The sequence below is a fragment of the Ochotona princeps genome, chromosome 7, assembly GCF_030435755.1.
Source record: "Ochotona princeps isolate mOchPri1 chromosome 7, mOchPri1.hap1, whole genome shotgun sequence".
In the NCBI taxonomy this organism is placed as follows: domain Eukaryota; kingdom Metazoa; phylum Chordata; class Mammalia; order Lagomorpha; family Ochotonidae; genus Ochotona; species Ochotona princeps.
Window position 1 is genome coordinate 86,913,963 of NC_080838.1, and position 18,273 is coordinate 86,932,235.

The 18,273-nt window shown below is 45.9% G+C and overlaps 1 protein-coding gene across 1 annotated transcript in view; it reads left to right on the forward strand.

The window, feature by feature from the left end:
- Positions 1-18,273, forward strand: part of CSMD1 (CUB and Sushi multiple domains 1) — a 652,915-nt gene that overhangs the window by 574,083 nt on the left and 60,559 nt on the right. Inside the window, exon 46 of the mRNA XM_058666667.1 lies at positions 1,514-1,699. Within this exon, the coding sequence (XP_058522650.1) occupies positions 1,514-1,699 (186 nt within the window). The remainder of the gene's footprint in view (positions 1-1,513; positions 1,700-18,273) is intronic.

Below are 18,273 nucleotides of genomic sequence, written 5' to 3' on the forward strand. Positions count from 1 at the left end.
CTAGGAATTAGGCTAAATGAATATGTGGAAGACTTCTATGATGAAAACTATAAAACATTTTAAAAGGAAATAGAAAGATATTGAAAAATGGAGAAACTTATCATCTTCCTGTATTGACAGGATCAGCATAATCAAAATGACCATATTACCAAAAGTAATATACAGACTCAATGCAATCCCAATCAAAATTCCAACATTCTTCTCAGAAATAGAAAAAAATGATACAAAAGTTCATCTGAAATCACATGAGACCACGAACAGCCAAAGCTAATCTGAAACATGAAAACCAAGTTAGAGTAGTCAATATCCCAGACCTCAAGATATACTGCAGAGCAGTGGTCATCAAAGCAGTCTGCCACTGGTACAGAAACAGAGAAGATCAGTGGAGCAGAATAGAAACCCCAGAAGTGAGCCCACACATGTACAGCCAACTCACCTTTGACAAGAAAGCTGTATTGCATCTTACTGTACCTTCCTCATTGGAAGTCACTTCCTAGGCATCCCATGTCTCATCACCTTGAAGGTAGTCAGTCTGTGGATGCTGCACTCGTGCCTCTGGACCCCAATGTGCCCTGGAGGTGCTGCACCTGTGCCTGTTGACCCCTGTGTGCCCTGCAGGTGCTGCACCTGTACGTTCTGACCCCTGTGTGTCCTAGAGGTGCTGCACTCGTGCCTCTGGACCCCAGTGTGCCCTGGAGGTGCTGCACCCGTGCCTCCTGACCCCTGTGTGCTCTGGAGGTGCTGCACCTGTGCCTGTTGACCCCCGTGTGTCCTGGAGGTGCTGCGCCTGTGCCTGTTGACCCCGTGTGTCCTGGAGGTGCTGCGCCTGTGCCTGTTGACCCCCGTGTGTCCTGGAGGTGCTGCACCTGTGCCTGTTGACCCCCGTGTGTCCTGGAGGTGCTGCACCTGTGCCTGTTGACCCCTGTGTGTCCTGGAGGTGTTGCACCCGTGCGTCACGACCTCTGTGTGTCCTGGAGGTGTTGCACCTGTTCCCCCGACCTCTGTGTGCCCTGGAGGTGTTGCACCTGTTCCCCCGACCCCTGTGTGCCCTGAGTTATTGCACCTGTGCGTCCCGACCTCTGTGTGCGCTGGAGATGTTGCACCTGTGTCCCCTGTCCCCATGTGCCCTGGAGGTGTTGCACCTGTGTATCCTGACCTCGTATGCCCTGGTAGTGCTGCACCTGTGCCCCTGGTCCCTGGATGTCCTGTTTTCTACAGATGTGTGGGTGACTTTACGTCAGCTGTTTGTGACTTAACAGCATTCTTCATAGAAAACAAAGTGGGAAGAGGACATTGAGGGGCAGGGGGAAGATACTAGAGCCTTCATCTGCAGGAGGGTGGGATATCTTGTCTTAAAAAATAAAAATGTTGATGATAAGGATTAGGGTAATATACAGACTTACAGCACATCCCAGAAACACAATTAGCCATTTTTACACTTGTGAGCGAAGGAACGCACAGCAGGAGTAAGCATCTCACAAAAATAAAACTGCTCATTTCTGTGTCTTCCCAGCTGTGTCCTGTGGCATCCCAGAATCTCCAGGGAATGGATCATTTGCAGGCAACGAGTTCACACTGGACAGCAAAGTGACCTATGGATGTAACGAGGGCTTTAAGCTGGAGTCCGGGCAGCAAGCAACAGCAGTGTGCCAGGAGGACGGACAGTGGAGCAACAGAGGGAGGCCACCTGCCTGCAATCGTGAGTGCCCTGGGATTAGGGCTGGGGTCCGGGGGCCCAGTGTGCACAGGGCTGGCTCAGAGTGAGGGCTGCAGGGCCCAGTGTGCACAGGGCTGGCTCAGAGTGAGGGCTGCAGGGCCCAGTGTGCACAGGGCTGGCTCGGGGAGTGGGCTGCAGGGCCCAGTGTGCACAGGGCTGCCCCAGGGTGAGGACCGCAGGGCCCAGTGTGCACAGGGCTGTCTCAGAGTGAGGGCTGCAGGGTCCAGTGTGCGCAGGGCTGGCTCGGGGAGTGGGTTGCAGGGCCCAGTGTGCACAGGGCTGCCTCAGGGTGAGGCCTGCAGGGCCCAGTGTGCACAGGGCACCATACTTGGGGTGGATGTGGCCTCTCTCATGGAGTGACACTGAGACCAGTTTAGTCTACACGGAGTCCCTCGGCCATTTAAATTGAGCCCTGTATCTTTGGAAGTCAGTCAGGTGTGTGCCATTGGTTCCTGTGGTGCCTACACCACGTGGCATTCACCCCAGCAGGTGTGCTCCATGCACCACATTGAAAGCACAGCACCAGATTCTGTTTCAGCCCATGCCTGGTTTGTGTTTCTTTGCGATCCAATGTAGTGCCTAATTTACTCAGAGCTACTTAGGAAAGCACTAATTGGATGTGTGAAGTGGGACATCTAGTCCTGAAAGCTGTTATGGCAGCTTCATTCTGGAAGTCTCATCTTAGAAAATGTTAAAGCATGTGATGCAAAGACACAAATTGTCACTGCCGCCCAGCAGCGGCGACACTGAAAACACCAAGGCATACTCTTGAGGGTCCGGGAAAAGCCGGCAACCGGACCTCTCACTGCCAAAAGCGGCTGTGTTTGAAACCTTCTCTCTGCTGGTCCTGTCCCCATTGGTCTAAGCTTTCCTCCCTGCTTCTTCCACCACCCTTTCTCCCATATTTCTTCCCATACTCTCTGTTTCATTCCCCAGCCTTTCTCCTCGTCACTCCCCAGTCTCCTCGTTGCCCCCCAGTCTGTCTCTGCGTCACCCTCCCTGTCCTTCTTTGTCCTCGTCATCTGTTCCTTCCGTCCGTCTGTCCGTCCATCCTCTGTCCGTCTTCCTCTGTCTGTCCGCCTCCAGCTTTTACCGGCTACTTTTATTTCATTCTCCACCAATCACTTCTCCCCTTGGGTCCACTTGGCGCTATGATAGGCCAGGTGTTGCGGGGGCGGGGGGCATTAGCCTATCCCTGTGGCTTCCTGTTTACCTGCTGGGGAGACCAGCTCTGCCTCCTGGCCCTGGGCCAGCCGCCATCTTGCAACGACCCCTCCCTGTCCCAGGAGCGGCTTTAGCACCCTGCTCCCCACAACAAACATCTACGCACAGCTGAACACAAAGACATATTATTGTGCATCCCACAGAAGCATCCGTGCACATTAGAAATGTGCACGATTTTCATTGAAAGTAAATTAAAATTCACCTAAAATTAGAAAGAATGTAGCTTCCCAGCTTCCCAATTTGAAAGCCAGTAGTATATAAAGGTGTGTGTGTGTGTGTGTCCTGCAGGAGGATGCTTGGCACTGGGGTGTGTGTGTGTGTGTGTGTGTGTGTGCGATTGGGAACAGTGAGGTCACTTACATCCCATTTCCAAGTGCCTTGGCTCAAGTGTCAGCTCAGTTCCCAGTTCCAGCTCCCTGCTCACATGCTCCGCTGGAGACATGAGCAGTGCTCTGCTATGCTACCCCAGGGGACACATGTGTTCAGGCTCAGCTGTTGATGAATTTGGGGATTGACCCAGTGGATGGGAGATCCTTGTCTCTCTCTGTCCTTCCAATACAATAATTTTTAAAAGAAAAGTGGAGAGGAAAAAAGGGTACTACTTTGCTAAAAATGTTCTGAGAGTCCTTAAGGTAATGATGATAAATTTCCAAACTATTTGTCTTGAGTTCACCATTTAAACAAGGGAGGGGGGAAGCTGTGGGTTGTGTAGGGGTACATATGGAGCCTCACACAGGGTGCCTGTGTCCATGCATATATTGGGGGTACATACGAAGCCTCACACAGGGTGCCTGTGTCCATGCATGTATTGGGGGTATGTATGGAGCCTCACATAAGCATCCTGTGTCCATGTATGTATTGGGATCCCTGTATACCGTGTTTTTATTCATAGGTTTAAAACTAATCCTAAAACCCCTCTGTCCTCCTGCTTGGTTCGAATGACTTTTTACAAATGTGCTTGTTTAATACTTGTGAACTTTGGGAGGAGGCATGGCTTGAGTGGCCTGGGAAGGGGGGCAGACCCTGCAGGGCCCCCCTGGTACTGAGGCACTATGATTTATTAGTTCTCATGACGCTTGAGTCTTTTGTGTTATTATATAGCATGTACACATAAAAAGGAAACACTTGACCCCAGTATGTTTCTTATTCTAACAGCAAATGCCATTTTGTTGCCTTTACTTGGAATGTAAAGCATAGCTCCTGGCTCCAAGGACAACAAATATTGTCACTGCTGCCCAGCAGCGGCGACACTAAAACGACGAGTCATACTCTTGAGGGTCCGGGACAAGCCGGAACCGCAACCGAACCCTTCACTGCCAAAAGTGGCTGCGTTTAAAACCTTCTCCCCGCTGCTCCTGTCCCCATTGGTCTAAGCTTTCCTCCCCGCTTCTTCTCTCTGGCACCCTTCCTCCAGCCCGTCCTCCTTCTCCCTCATCCCATCTTTCTCCGTCTGCCATCCATATGTCTGTCGTCCCAGTCCCTCCGTCTGTCATCATCGTCCCATCTATCCGTCCGTCTGTCGGCATCTGTCATCTGTCTGTCCGTCCGTCTGTCCGTAGTTGTCCCCGCCTAGCTTTTACCGGCTACTTTTATACCGTTCTCCACCAATCACTTCTCCCCGTGGGTCCACTTGGCGCTACATGATAGGCCAGTAATCACAGCAAGGGCATTAACCTATCCCTGTGACTTCCTGTTTACCTGCTGGCAAGACCAGCTCCGCCTCCTGGCCCTGGGCCAGCCGCCATCTTGCAAGGGCCCCTCCCAATCCCAGGAGCGGCTTTAGCACCCTGCTCCCCACAATGTATATTTATGTCTAGGGACCTTTTGCAATTCAAAGGGAAATGGCACATTAGGAGAAGTATTTTGTGCTTGCATAAAACATTGTTTTAAAGCACGCAAAATGGTCTCATTTATATATGCAGTTGAAATTTTGATTTCAAAATGCATGTTTAGATGTACAATTGCTTTAAATTTATAATGAATAAAATTAAATAACAAAATCACTTCCCAGTATGTTCAATTAAAAGGCTGTTAAACAGCAAAAAGCCAATTTTCATGTTAGAGTCCATTTTTATATCACTATTTGTTCAGTGATACAAGGAAATAAATATAGCATTCATAGCAAAAAGGAAAAACCTCATTAGCATTTTTGTAAGAATCCTCAAACTTCCAAATGAACACTCACTTTTTCCCAACGCTTGTTCAAGTTTATTGAAGATAGATATGTGTATTCATTACATTCCTTGGCATTTCAAGGCTCAGAAATCCACTTGACTATTATTCAGGGATTATTTTATTCAGATGATACAATTTAAAGAAATTTGGCAGAGTAAGAATAAAGCCTCCTGTTTTAGTAGAGATTTGGTCACTCTGAAGTTCTTTAAATACGTGTTTTCCCAAGGACACATTTCTCTGTACACTGTCAGTAGGAAACAGCTGGTTAGATTTCTGTAACAGTTACAGTAACATGTGGATAAGGCTGAGGGTCTCGAGCTCTGCGGGTTGGGTCGGTTTGGACGGCTGCTAACAGGAGAGCATTTCCCTGTGGGTTCACCGACTGGCAGAAGGCACCACGTCTCCATTTGCATTTCTCCTGCTCACGCATCTCTCACAGGCTGAGTCTGGAGGCTCATTTGTCTCATTTTAATTATTTACTGGGACTGGATTTGGATCATTGGAGATGTGCTGCATGCCAGCATCCAATACAGCATGGCAAGGCTGTTGGACGCATGTCTTGGGTGAAAGTTTGACAAGGTGACAGTTGGATCTGCATCATGTGCTGTGTGCAAGCAGGAAGCAAGCCTGTGCTGACTGCTTAATGCAGAACCGAGTCTGAAGGGTGGCTGCAGAGAGCTGGCATTTCACGTCTGCTGTAAGCAAAAGCTCTGAGTGAGGCAACTTCATCCTTAATTGATGAAAGGGCTGAAGTGGGAAAACTGAACACATGCACACATGCGTATCCATGTGTATGTCAAATTCTATGCATGGTTTTGCACATGCTTGTGCATATATACATGTATGCATTTCCCCAAGGTCAGTTTCCCTTCACACTGTGTTGGTCAGAAACAGTTTTCAAGTTTCTATAATTGTCTAATAGAGATGGATATATATGTACAGGAGTGATGGAGGTGTGGTTGTCTTCTTGGAGCTCCATCTACAGAATACATGAAATCTGCTCTTTTTATATTAATACGTTTTTAAAACAAATAAGCCAAGTGCCCATGCATGTATGTGTATTAATAATGTGTTGATATAACACACGGTGTATGTACAGTATTTTAGGGTCCACATAGGCCCTCTTGCCCCTTAGATATTGGCCTAGGAAGTGCTTGTGTTGTTTGCTTTATCTGCAATTTGTGTTTTCCAAACAGAGCACTTACTAGGGTTTTCATTGGATGTCTTGATAAAGATCATCCTATCTGAAACCAAATAATTATACTGGAGTGTCATGAAATCAGTTGCTTTCTTCACATGCCAAGCTCAATTCCAATGTCTTGCAGACAGTAAGCCTTTGAGTCCCCAGCAGCCTGTGAAGTAACCTACTGCCCCGTGGTGCCTGGTCACCAGAGACCCAAAGCCACAGGTGCCACTTTGCAGTCATCATTGCCACAGGGCTGTGCAGATGACCCCTGAAAGCTCTTTAATGCAGGTGGACAAGGGATTCCAGTTAAGGCATTTGTGAAAGTGGGCAAGATAGGTCCGTTCCCCACTTGATCTAAGTGCAGTGATCTCTAGACACATTTTTAAAATCTAAGACGCATTCTTACATCAAAGGGAAAGAAACTCCTGTGTACTTCAGCAAAGGTCCATCTCCACTTCTGTCTTGCAAGGCTATTTACCACCTACTTTCAAGACCATACTGGAGGTCATGTCAGAGCCTTGGCTCACAAAGACCCTGAGACGCCCATGGACTGTCCTTCATCACTGTCCTTCTTTTTACCCTGATGGCTGCCTGTGCCCTGTGCCTGATGCAGGTCCTGGAAACAGGTTTGCCAATGGTGCCAACATACAAACACATGATGAGGGAACCCTGGATCCTAATGTCAGATATGAACATGCATGGAGTACTGGAGGCCCTTTGCCAGCCCATGATGACTTCCTCTGGTCACCATCAATAGTGACAAAGCCATCAGTGCCTAAACCAGCAAGTATACAATCTTCACTTGTGTGATTCACTTGTGAAAACTTGAGACTTAACTAAAATGTCCTTATAGAATCTGTTATTCTACGTTAGATTCAGCTCTTCAGAGTCAAGTGTGTTCTTTTCAATATGGTTTTTCCATCTACTTTATGTCACTTGCAAAAATCAGTGCACCGTTTGTATTTTCATCAGTTGGCAGCATAACCATAAAGAGTTAATGTGTGCCTGTCTCTGGTAACTGCAGCCTTGTTTCATTGGGCTCACTTCTGACCCCAGCATCCTGGTGTGCACCTGCATAACAGGTCTGAGATAAGGGCCACAAAGGTGAGGCAACAATGCATTGTCCACTCCTGAATGTTCATGAATCAGTGTAGAATGAATGAATGGACCTCCTGAGCCGTGTCAGGAAAATGTGAAGAAAGGAGTTTCTGATGCCAACGATGCATTCCACACTGCGATAGGAAGGACTCAGTCACACTAGGGCCTAATACTGGGGATGTGCTTGAGCCCCTGCACCCTTAAATGACTGGGGTCACAGCTCAGATGCCTGCTGCTGCGTGCAGTTCAGGCACAACACAGACATCTATGAAACAGAATAGTCCCAAAGAATGTATGCCATGCCTAAATTCTTACAGCATTGTGGCTGTGAGGAATTCATGTATGAAATTAAATGATTTTAAATGCTTTTAAAGACCTGTTTGCACAATAAGTTTTTAAAAAGATTTATTTATTTTTATTTGAAAGAATGACAGAGAGAGAGAAAGAGATTTTCCACCCTCTGGTTCACTCCCCAGATGGCCGCAATGGCCAGACCTGAGCCAATCCAAAGTCAGAAACCAGAAGCCCCCTCCAGGTGCAGGGGCGCAAGGACTTGGCCCATCCTTCACTGCTTTGCCAAGCCATAAGCAGCTGGATCAGAAGTGGAGCAGCCAGAACACGAACTGGCAGCCATGTGGGATGCCTGATGTTGTAGGGGGAGGACTAGCCTGACATGTCATTTCCCTCACCCCATAGATGCAATTATTTTAAACTACCAATTATTCTGGGGAATGTTATATTGGACATTTGACTTACTTGGTTTTATAAATATAACTACGCTCATATTTGTATTCCCTAGAGTAATGCTAAGCTTTTACAGGAAAATTGAGATACAGTTTTGTAACCAAAGAGTTCTTGGGATAAATGTCTCTACAGAAATTGTGCTTTCTTTAAAATATTATGATCACATTGTATCCAAAAGTAGTATTTTCAGATGTACATCATTCATGATATTTTAAAAGAAATAAATAACCCAATATTGTATTTAATAATATGCATTGAAAATGAAAATTTAGGAAAAAAACCTAAGTAAGCCATGTAACCATTTTCTCAGGATGTTCATGATACTACATAACATTCATAATCTATGAGACCTTAGAAAATGTGACACCTGTAAAATGAAGTTCACTTATTCTACATTAATATCAAATTGCCAATTAAATGAGAAAATAAGGATGTACTCACAAAGCATTTATTTTATTAGACAGTGATTTTATTTTCTACTGCTGCAAGTGTGGGTGCTCAATTAATGACTGCCTGCCTTATGTTGGCGTGATCTGATGATGACCCACCTGTGCAGGCAGTGTTAGCCATAGTGTGTGACACCCTCTGTCAGGGGCTCTTCATTTCTTTATGTGTCACTCAGTCATTTTCATATCAGTCAAAAATAAAATAAAATAAAACTTACCTCTTCCTAAAGAGGTGTCAGGATTTATTTATAGATATCAATATGAGCTTCTCATTTCTAATGAAGAAAAAGAAAATTCTTTATCTTTCCAAACAGATGTTACCTCTCTTCCACTTTATTTTCTCATGATGGAGTTTATGAGCTGAGGATTAAAATAAGTATTGTATTTTCTACTCTCATCACTGTTCATCAGCAGATATTTTAAGTCAAAGTTTCTCTTATGTCAGAAAATAAGTGTATTTAAATAAAGATATTGTAAAAATTAGAAAAAAAATGTATTGGAGAAAAGCACACAAAAATATTATGGCATTGGTACTCCTGTTGAACAGTTCAACATACTCCAAGCTGTTGGAAAATGTTACAAAACATTTCTTTCATTTTTTTCCTATAGGGAATTAAATTAAAAAATGTTCTGACATTGTTAATGTCCATAAAGCAGTGAAATCTGCAATTGATTTTTTATCCATTCTTATTTAAAAAAATCTACCTGGTGTATTCATGCTTTGATTGTCCCTTTCTGTCCATAATGATCAAAACTTGCAGAAGTCATATTGCCTGAGGGTCTGAAAAGTTCATGTTTTTGATGTGTGAATTTTTCAATGTTAATTTTGAAAAAGTTTTGGCAGACAGAAGAGAAGCAGTCCCTAAGATTTTCATGATCCCCACTTATTTCAGTGTTCCCCTTCCTGTCTGAGGGGTGTCTCCTGTTGAAAGGGGAGGCAGGAGCAAGAGGACCCCAAGCCCCAGGGATACCAGTCTGTGGGGGTAGAGGAGCCCAGGCCCCAAGGACACCAGTCTGTGGGGGTAGAGGAGCCCAGGTCCCTGGGAGACACCAGTCTGTGGGGGTAGAGGGGCCCAGGTCACTGGGAGACACCAGTCTGTGTGGGTAGAGGAGCCCAGGTCCCTGGGAGACACCAGTCTGTAGGGGTAGAGGGGCCCAGGTCCCTGGGAGACACCAGTCTGTGGGGGTAGAGGGGCCCAGGTCCCTGGGAGACATGAGTCTGTGGGGGTAGAGGGGCCCAGGTCCCTGGGAGACACCAGTCTGTGGGGGTAGAGGGACCCAGGCCCCAGGGAGACACCAATTGGTGGGGTAGAGGGGCCCAGGCCCCAGGAGACACCAGTCTGTAGTGGAAGAGGGGCCCAGGTCCCAGGGAGAAACCGGTTGGTGGGGGTAGAGGAGCCCAGGCCCCAGGGAGACACCAATGTGGGGGGATAGAGGGACCCAGGCCCCAGGGACACCAATGTGGAGGGTAGAGGGGCCCAGGACCCTGGGAGATACCAGTCTGTGGAAGTCAAGGGCCAGCTGAGGTAGCTCTGCCACCTTCCCTGCATCTAGGCAGACAGCTGCACTTCTGTGTTGGAGACTAACTGGCACTGATGACTGCCAACATTTACTATCCCCAACCTGGAGATGCTGGCCTCATTAGGTTTATATGGTAGATGGTTATACCTATCATTATGGATACTTGCTGTTCTAGGACTCAGAGTGGGCGGCGCTGACGCTGTCAATTTATTATTATTACGTTTTAATTAAAGGCTTTTTTTGAGAGGTAAGGAGATAGAGATAGAATGAGATATAAATAGATAGGTAGGGAAAGAGAATGCCAGGAGGGAGAGAGAGCTCCTGTACTGGTTTACTGGAGAACCCCCGCCCCCTTCAGCAGAGTCTGGATCGGTCAGTAGCAGATGACCAGCACTGGATCAGTTGGTGTCAGGTGACCAGCACTGGATCAGTTGGTGTCAGGTGACGAGCACTGGATCAGTTGGTGTCAGGTGACGAGCACTGGATCAGTTGGTGTCAGGTGACCAGCACTGGATCAGTTGGTGTCAGGTGGTCAGCACTGGATCAGTTGGTAGCAGGTGGTCAGCACTGGATCAGTTGGTGTCAGGTGACCAGCACTGGATCCGTTGGTGTCAGGTGACCAGCACTGGACAAGTCAGTGCCAGATGACCAGCACTGGATCCAGGCTGCCCTTGTGAGTGCTCAGGATGCAACTACTTGAACCACTGTTGTTGCCTCCAGAGTAGGCATTAGCAAGAACTGGGTCAGAAGTAGAAGCTGTGACTGGGATCAGGGAATCTGCTTGCTGCGGGGTTTGAGATCACACCAGACAAGTCTAGGGTATATTAAGGAGTCTCTGTTAACCAAGCTTGTTGATGACAGAGCCCACTAGAAATTATCAAATGACAAGTCCATATGGCTATCCAATCAATTGAAACCCAAAGAGGAGCAAACAGTCATTACCCTGAAGTCCATCCATTAAGCTGAAGACCTATTTCCCAGGTTCCCCAACAACATAAGTTATACAACGAGACATACAGCAAACAACCAGATACACTTACAAAGCTGCAAACATTCACCTTTCCCTGGCTTTTCTATCCACATTCCACCACTACTAGGGCTTACCTCTCCTGGGACCCTTGGAAGTACACAAATTAGAAATAGCATCTTAGCATTAACATCTTCACTGTTCTGCCCCAGCAGTGATCAGAGGGTGAGGGATGCAGACATACAGGGTCATGCTCAGGAGCTGTTTTTGGAGTCTGTCCAAAGAAAGCCAGAGAATAAGCAGGTAATGGGGAGGTCAGGGATCAGAGTGACAGAAGTATGTGACCAAGAGAGCGAGTCCCTCCCTATCTCAAACCTTTATGGGGGCTTGTGAGGGGAGTGATTGCACAGCAATATAATACCGCCCCCTCTCAGGTTCCAGGTGATGATAGGTGAGCATCACAGGTGGGCAGGAGGAAACACCTAGGTGGTGGGATGAGTGGCTTCCAAGCTTGAGACCCTGAACTAGCTGCCTACCCCACAGCATGCTCAGAATGGAATAGTCCATGGGATGCCTGAGCAGGCACAGAATGCCTTCGCTTTGATAGTTTTCTTTTTTTTTTTTCTTTCAATCTGTTTTCTTCCTCTTTGCACAGAGAATCCCAGGCATCTTGCCTACTTCAGAGTGGAGATTTGGCAATTACAGGCTGGTGCAGAATGTCTAAGTCTCAGAGAGGCTTTTAAGATTTTATTCTGTCCAGGAAGGCACAGGTCCATAGTTGGATTAGATCCATGAGCATGTGTCCCACCGGTGTTTCCCTTGGGAGGTCTGATCCCAACAGAAAGGCAGCTGTCTCCGAAGCAGAAGGAAGAAGAGAGTCCTCTGCTCAGGTGCATGGTCAAGGGAGAAGGGAACAGGCAGAGGGAGAGAGGGAAGGAGGAGGCGTGGGGCATGGGGTTGGGTCCTTCCACAGTTTTAAGCAAACTCTTCTTCCCACGGCTAGAATGGAGCTGGAGCTGGAGTTCCAGGGCCGGCTTTGCCCGAGGGGTGGCGGAGCTAGGTCAGCTACAACACCCTGGGTAATGATAACAGAGCAGGGGCAGGCTGACGGAGATGGACACATCCTGAGGCACATTTGGGCTGCAGTGGGGTTGGGACCGTGAGCCAGAATTGGACTTGGCCCTGTTCCAGAACCCACTGTTTGTCCCCTCTTTCCTTACCCAGTGCTGGGTGGGAGGCAATGCAGGGAGAGAGGGAAGAACTTGCATTTGTGATGCCTGGGTATATTCCTATGTACACGGGCTTATATTGCTGCCACTTTGTGGGTTAATATCTAGACAGTTCCTACTCACAAGTAACTGCTCTCATCATGGCTGTCCATAAGATGTGGATATTTGGATATTTTGTAACTCTTTTCTCAGAAACCATGCTTCTTTTGAAGTAAATCCCTTCTGTGGCTATAAAAGGATAAAGCTAGGCTCATTTTTTATTGGAACTAAAACTTACTTTAAATTTGATTTTGGTGATCACCAAATTCCTATCATAATTGGTCATTAGTAACATGTCTGTCAGTGTGCAATCATGCTGTCAAAATAGTGTTCATAAGTTAAATCCTAAAGCTCAGGAACTCACGTTGCTGCAGAAAGGAAATAGATTGGGGCCCATTCAAGCATCACAAATGCTGCTTCTTTCTTTCTTTCTTCCTTCCTTTCTTTCTTTCTTTCTTTCTTTCTTTCTTTCTTTCTTTCTTTCTTTCTTTCTTTCTTCTTTTTCTTTCTTTCTTTCTTTCTTTCTTTCTTTTTCCTTCTTCTTAATTTTTAATTTCTTTCTTTTTAATGTATTCATTTTTATTAGAAAGGCAGATTTTACAGAGAAAAACAGAGATGAAAAGATCCTCCATCAGCTAGCTCTCTTATCAAATGGTTGCAGCAGCTGGAGCTGAGCCAATCCAAAGGCAGGGGCCAGGAGCCTCTTCCTGGCCTCTCACATTGGTGCAGGGTCCCAAGGACTTGGGACATCCTCTACTGCTTTCTTAGTCCATAAGCAGGAAGCTGGAAGGGAAGTGGAACAGCTGGCAGAGCAGGCTGTGCCCATATGGGATCTGGCCCTTGTGGGCTGAGGATTTAGTCAATTGAGCCACTGTTCCGACAGGCAGAAATGCTTTCTTTATCCATGACTTCATAGTTTTCCTATTTTTTTTACTATTATTACTTTCCAATATATAGTTTTGTAGGTATAAGGATTACCCCCTACCTCTCCTTGCTCCCTCCTCATCACCCCACACACTACCCCCGTATTATTACAATAGCATAGTCCTTCAGCCAGTCACAAGTCCAACATTCTGCTAATCCAGTGAATCATGGCCTTGTAGATATTGGCAATAGTAGATGGTCTGCTCTCAATATCCATAACTTTAAACATTTCTGAAACAATAAAAGACCCATAAGGACCCTCTGGCCTCTCATAGGTTTTGGAAAAGCTTGTGGTGACAAGAATGAGGAAAGAGCCAGAGAAAGAGCAGGAACTAGGAATGTGGCTGTGCCACAGGGTGCAGATCTGGCCAGGAACCCCAGCCCTCAGATGTTGCCTGCACCTCTGCAGAGCCAGTGGCTATCACGTGAGCTGTGAGCGTGCCGCAGAACCAGTGGCTATCTTGTTGAGCCTGTGAGTGTGACACAGAACCAGTGGCTATCTTGTTGAGCCTGTGAGCTATTTGTGCAAGTCTACTTTGGAGCCTGTCCCCCAACGATCGTTGTTATTTCAATGAATGTGTATCATCCTCAAGTGCTGTAGCACCAAGGTTTTAACAAAGTTCACAAGCAAGTTTTGTCCTTAAAATCCCCCCAAATTCTGGACTTACTCTACCTGAAGGGCATTCTTTGCAGGTTGTTCAAGACAAATGAGGGAAAACGCAAGTGAAGAGAGTCCCAGCATCCTGGCTTTTCCTGATCTCTGCACATCCATCTTTTCCTCCAGCCCAGCTGGCCTCCTGCTCTAGGCTGCCAGGGTGCCAGGGCAGGCGCTGCCAAGTGTCCACTCAGCGACCCCTGTCCACTTAGCAGACAGTGTGAAGAAACTGTGAGGTCAGTTAGCTCACTTTCACATTGCCAATCAACATTCTACAAATCTAATTGCATATGCTTGAACATAATGTGGTGGTAAAAAATGCTTACCCGCAATGCTATGACATGGCAAAATTCAATGTTTTAAACAAAAACACAATTGCATCCCACACCTGGAGGCTGAAGAGCGTTTCACAGATGATTTATGACAAGTGTCTGTGATTTAAAGAGTGGATGCCAAAGAGCTTCTCTTAATGAGGGCAGCGTTTCCATTGCCTGAACATTTTCAACAAAGCAGCAGCTAGCCTTCCTGTGTTGCCACCGGCTGACTTACTGTATCGTAATTCAGAACCACTTGTGGCAAAATTGAAAGTCATCACTTTTTTGAGTAATATGCAAAGTATTTTCTGTTTTCATGGAAACATGCGAAAGTCATAGAATGGTGTCATTTGTTCAAACTGTGTCTTGCACTTGCTCTCATCTGATCTGATTTTAAAAAAAAAAGATGGAATTCAGAGAGTCTGAACAAAATGTGTTACCCACATTAACACCATCCTGTGATCCTAGGACTCTTCAGAAGCTCGTGGAACATGGAACTAAAAGATAAATTTATCTTGGTGCAAAAAAACCTTCCAAAAGACCTTCTGAAGCCCTTGATAGGTCTTCAAAAAGTACATGGAAGGCACATTTATAAAAAAGGAAACCACACATGTGTTTCAGAATGTTTTGTGTGGGGAGCGACCCACCCCACATGTATGTTAGGTGGTCACAAGATGGCGGCTGGCCGAGGGCCAGGAGGCGGGATTTGTCTCACCAGCAGACAAACAGGAAGTCGCAGAGATAGGCTAATGCCCCCCACAGTTGCTGGCCTATCAGATAGCGCCCCGTGGACCCACGGGAAGAAGTGATTGGTGCAGAATGGTGTATAAGCAGCCCGTTTTCGGCAATAAACCTTTTTGGTTCGCCTTCTTTTTGGTTCGGCTTTTCGTTTGTTCGTTTGTGTGTGTGTTCGTTCGGTGTGTGTGTGTTCGTTCGGGGTGTGTGTTCGTTGGTGTGTGTGTTCGTTCGGTGTGTGTGTTCGTTTGTGTTTGTGTTCATTCGGTGTGTGTGTGCCGGTTGCAGTCGGTTCCTGTATTTTCCAGACTCTCAAGATTCCTCATCATTTTAGTGTCGCTGCAGGGCGGCGACAGTTTTGTACTAAAATAAGCTTACCTTTTAGTCCTGTTCTTTGAGGTAGCCCCGTGTTTATCACGTTGAACGTTTTGGAGTGGGCTGCAGGGACTGCACTGAGTGCCGAGATGGGAAAGTGCTTCCAGGATAGTCATTGTCCTTACAGTTAAGGAAAGAAAGCTGCATTTTCTCAAAACTAAATAAGAGAAATATCAGATAAACTGGCAAGTTGAATATCAAACTAGGGACACATGCTTTTTTTTAAAACAAATTAAATTTTGCTGAACTTGACCTAGAAATTTATTCACATAGAATTATTTTAAGGCCTGGCATGATGGTTTAAGGGCTAAATCCTCACCTTGCAGTTGCTGGGATCCCATGTGGGCACTGGTTTATGTCTTGGCTGCTTCACTTCCCTTCCAGCTTCCTGCTTGTAGCCTGGAAGAGCAGTAAAAGATGTCCTAAAACTTGGGAGACCCTAAAGAGGCTCCTGGCTCCAGACTTCAGATCAGCTCAGCCCCTGGGGAGTGAACCAGCAAATGCAAGATCCTTCTCTGTGTCTCTTTCTCTCTGTAAATCTGATCTGCCATCCAAAAAAATAACAAATAAATATTTTCAGAAATTATTTTGAAATATACGATTTTAGCAACTATTTTTTCAGCACATTTCCATATTTCCCAGACTTGTAGGCATTTTTATCAAAAAGTGTTTTTTGTCTGTTGGGCATTTTTGTGCTTTTGTGTTTGGAATCCTCATTAATTTAGTTCAAATGTACCCGTGGTGTTCCTCGTTGGAGTCATGAAGGAATCAGTCTGATTTTTTGTGTTGCTTCCAGTGGTCAAGGAGCGAGATCCACACCAAATACCAGCCTGGGTTGCGCCGTGGGGAATTCTTACCTTGCTTGGGCAAGTGTGAGCCTGTTTATTAGTTTGTGAAAGACAAATAATGAAAATAATGGAACCACTACCGAGGCTTTTCAGGCTAACCCTCCACCTGTGTTGTGCACATCTAATATGAGCATAGTTTCATGTCCCAACTGCTCCACTTCTGATCTAACTCTATGCTAATGGCTTATGAAATAGCAAAGGATGGACTAAGCCCTAAGCAGGAGACCCAGAAGAAGCTCCTGGTGCATGGCTTTGGACCACTCAGTCCCAGATGGAGCAGATGCTTGGGGATTGAACCAGTGGATAGAAGATCTCTCTGTGTGTCTCCTTCTCTCTCTCAATAATTTTGGCTTTCAAGTAAAATAAATAAATACTCTTAAAATAGCAATCATTCTCATATTTCCTGCCTCAGTGTGGCTGTGAGAACCAATGGAGTGAAATTAAATGCCATCACACGCAGAGGAATGGCTATCTAGAGCAGGATTCACACACACCTAAAGCTGTGCAGAGCTGTGAGCAGCAGCAGGTGCAAGAACCCACCTGTGACTCCACAGGTGCGATGACCTGGGGCCAGGAAGCAGAGGCCTCCAACTGCCAGTCACACGCAACATGTTGTGAGTGATGAATATCAGTCTCCAGATCCGAGTAGCTCTAAATTATTTGTGCTGTATGCACTAAAGATATACAATGTGATGTAACAGGGTATGGTAGACAGAAAAATGGTGACATCCCATCACCTCACGCTTACTCTTTCACTTTGTAGGAAGAATAGCTATGGTCGACTTCCTCAGAATAGACCCCATGTAGAGTGTAGTACTATTCTACCATAGTCTCTGTTCTGTGCGTAAGACCTCTAAATGTGCTCATCCTACAGATTTTTGAATCCTGTAACCACTTTTCTGTGTCCTCCCCCGAGCCTTGCCCTGAGGATCACTCTTATTCTCTATATCTGTCTGTTTACTCTCTTTCTTTTCCTTTGTGAAAGATTTGGCATGTAAGTTCCATTATAAAATGTTTTTTCCTTTTTTTTGGGGGGGGTCAGTTTTTCTTTCCATGCTTGGCTAACGTCACTTACCAATGTCTTCATTGTTCATCCACAGGATTTCATTGGTTTCTAGTAAGGTTCACAGTACATTGGTACGTAAGCATTCACTGGTGCACAGGCACATTGATTCCATGTCTGAGCTTTTGCAAAAAATACTGCAATAAGCACAGAAGTGTGATTATCTTTGTGAAGTGAGAGTTTCTTGGAGGTTTCTAGAGAAATTAAAAAGCAGAACTACCTCATGATCCAGCAATCCTGCCTCCAGGCACCTGCCCCCCAAATGCAGTCACCCCCACCTCTTAATGATAATCGAGCTGTGTTTCACCCAAGATCAGGGGCTCAGCATTCCCCATCTCCCAGACCCCTCAATCTGCTTTGCACGGAGGGCCTGTGTGTTTCTGCAGGATTTGATGTCTGAGTCACCATTCAAGCATTAGAACTAAAAGTCTATGGCACTTGTACAAGGAAGGGCAGGGATATCAGTGGTAGAAAATACAGAACCAGGGAAACGTCCAGGGAATATTTTGACCAAGATGAGAGAAGAGCACCGTGAGGAAGCCGATTTCTTTACATAATTAGTTGAACCTTATATCACATGGGAAATGGGTTATTCCACATAAATACAGCTTTTTGTGTTCTGGAAGCCACCTGTATGAGCTTCAGTTAGGCAAAGGCCCCAGAAAGAAAAGATATCTGGCTTTGACCAAAAACGGTCAGCAATTTGATCTTTACTCCATTGTTGGTTAGAGTGTAGTCTAGAAAAACCCACTTAAAGTGAAAAGAGCTTACAAACCAACATTCCTGTTCTTAGAACAGACATACAGACTTGTGTAAATGACACTCCCAGTGCTCCACTGCCAAAGCAAGCAGTGGGGTACAGCCACAGTGCTCGCCATCAGGAAAAATAAGATAGTCCATGGGTACCATGAAAGACACATCAAACCAAATGCTTACCATCGTCAAATACCTACACATTGATACTGTCACAGGACAATGTTGAAACCAGGATTACAATGTTGGCTATTATGCAG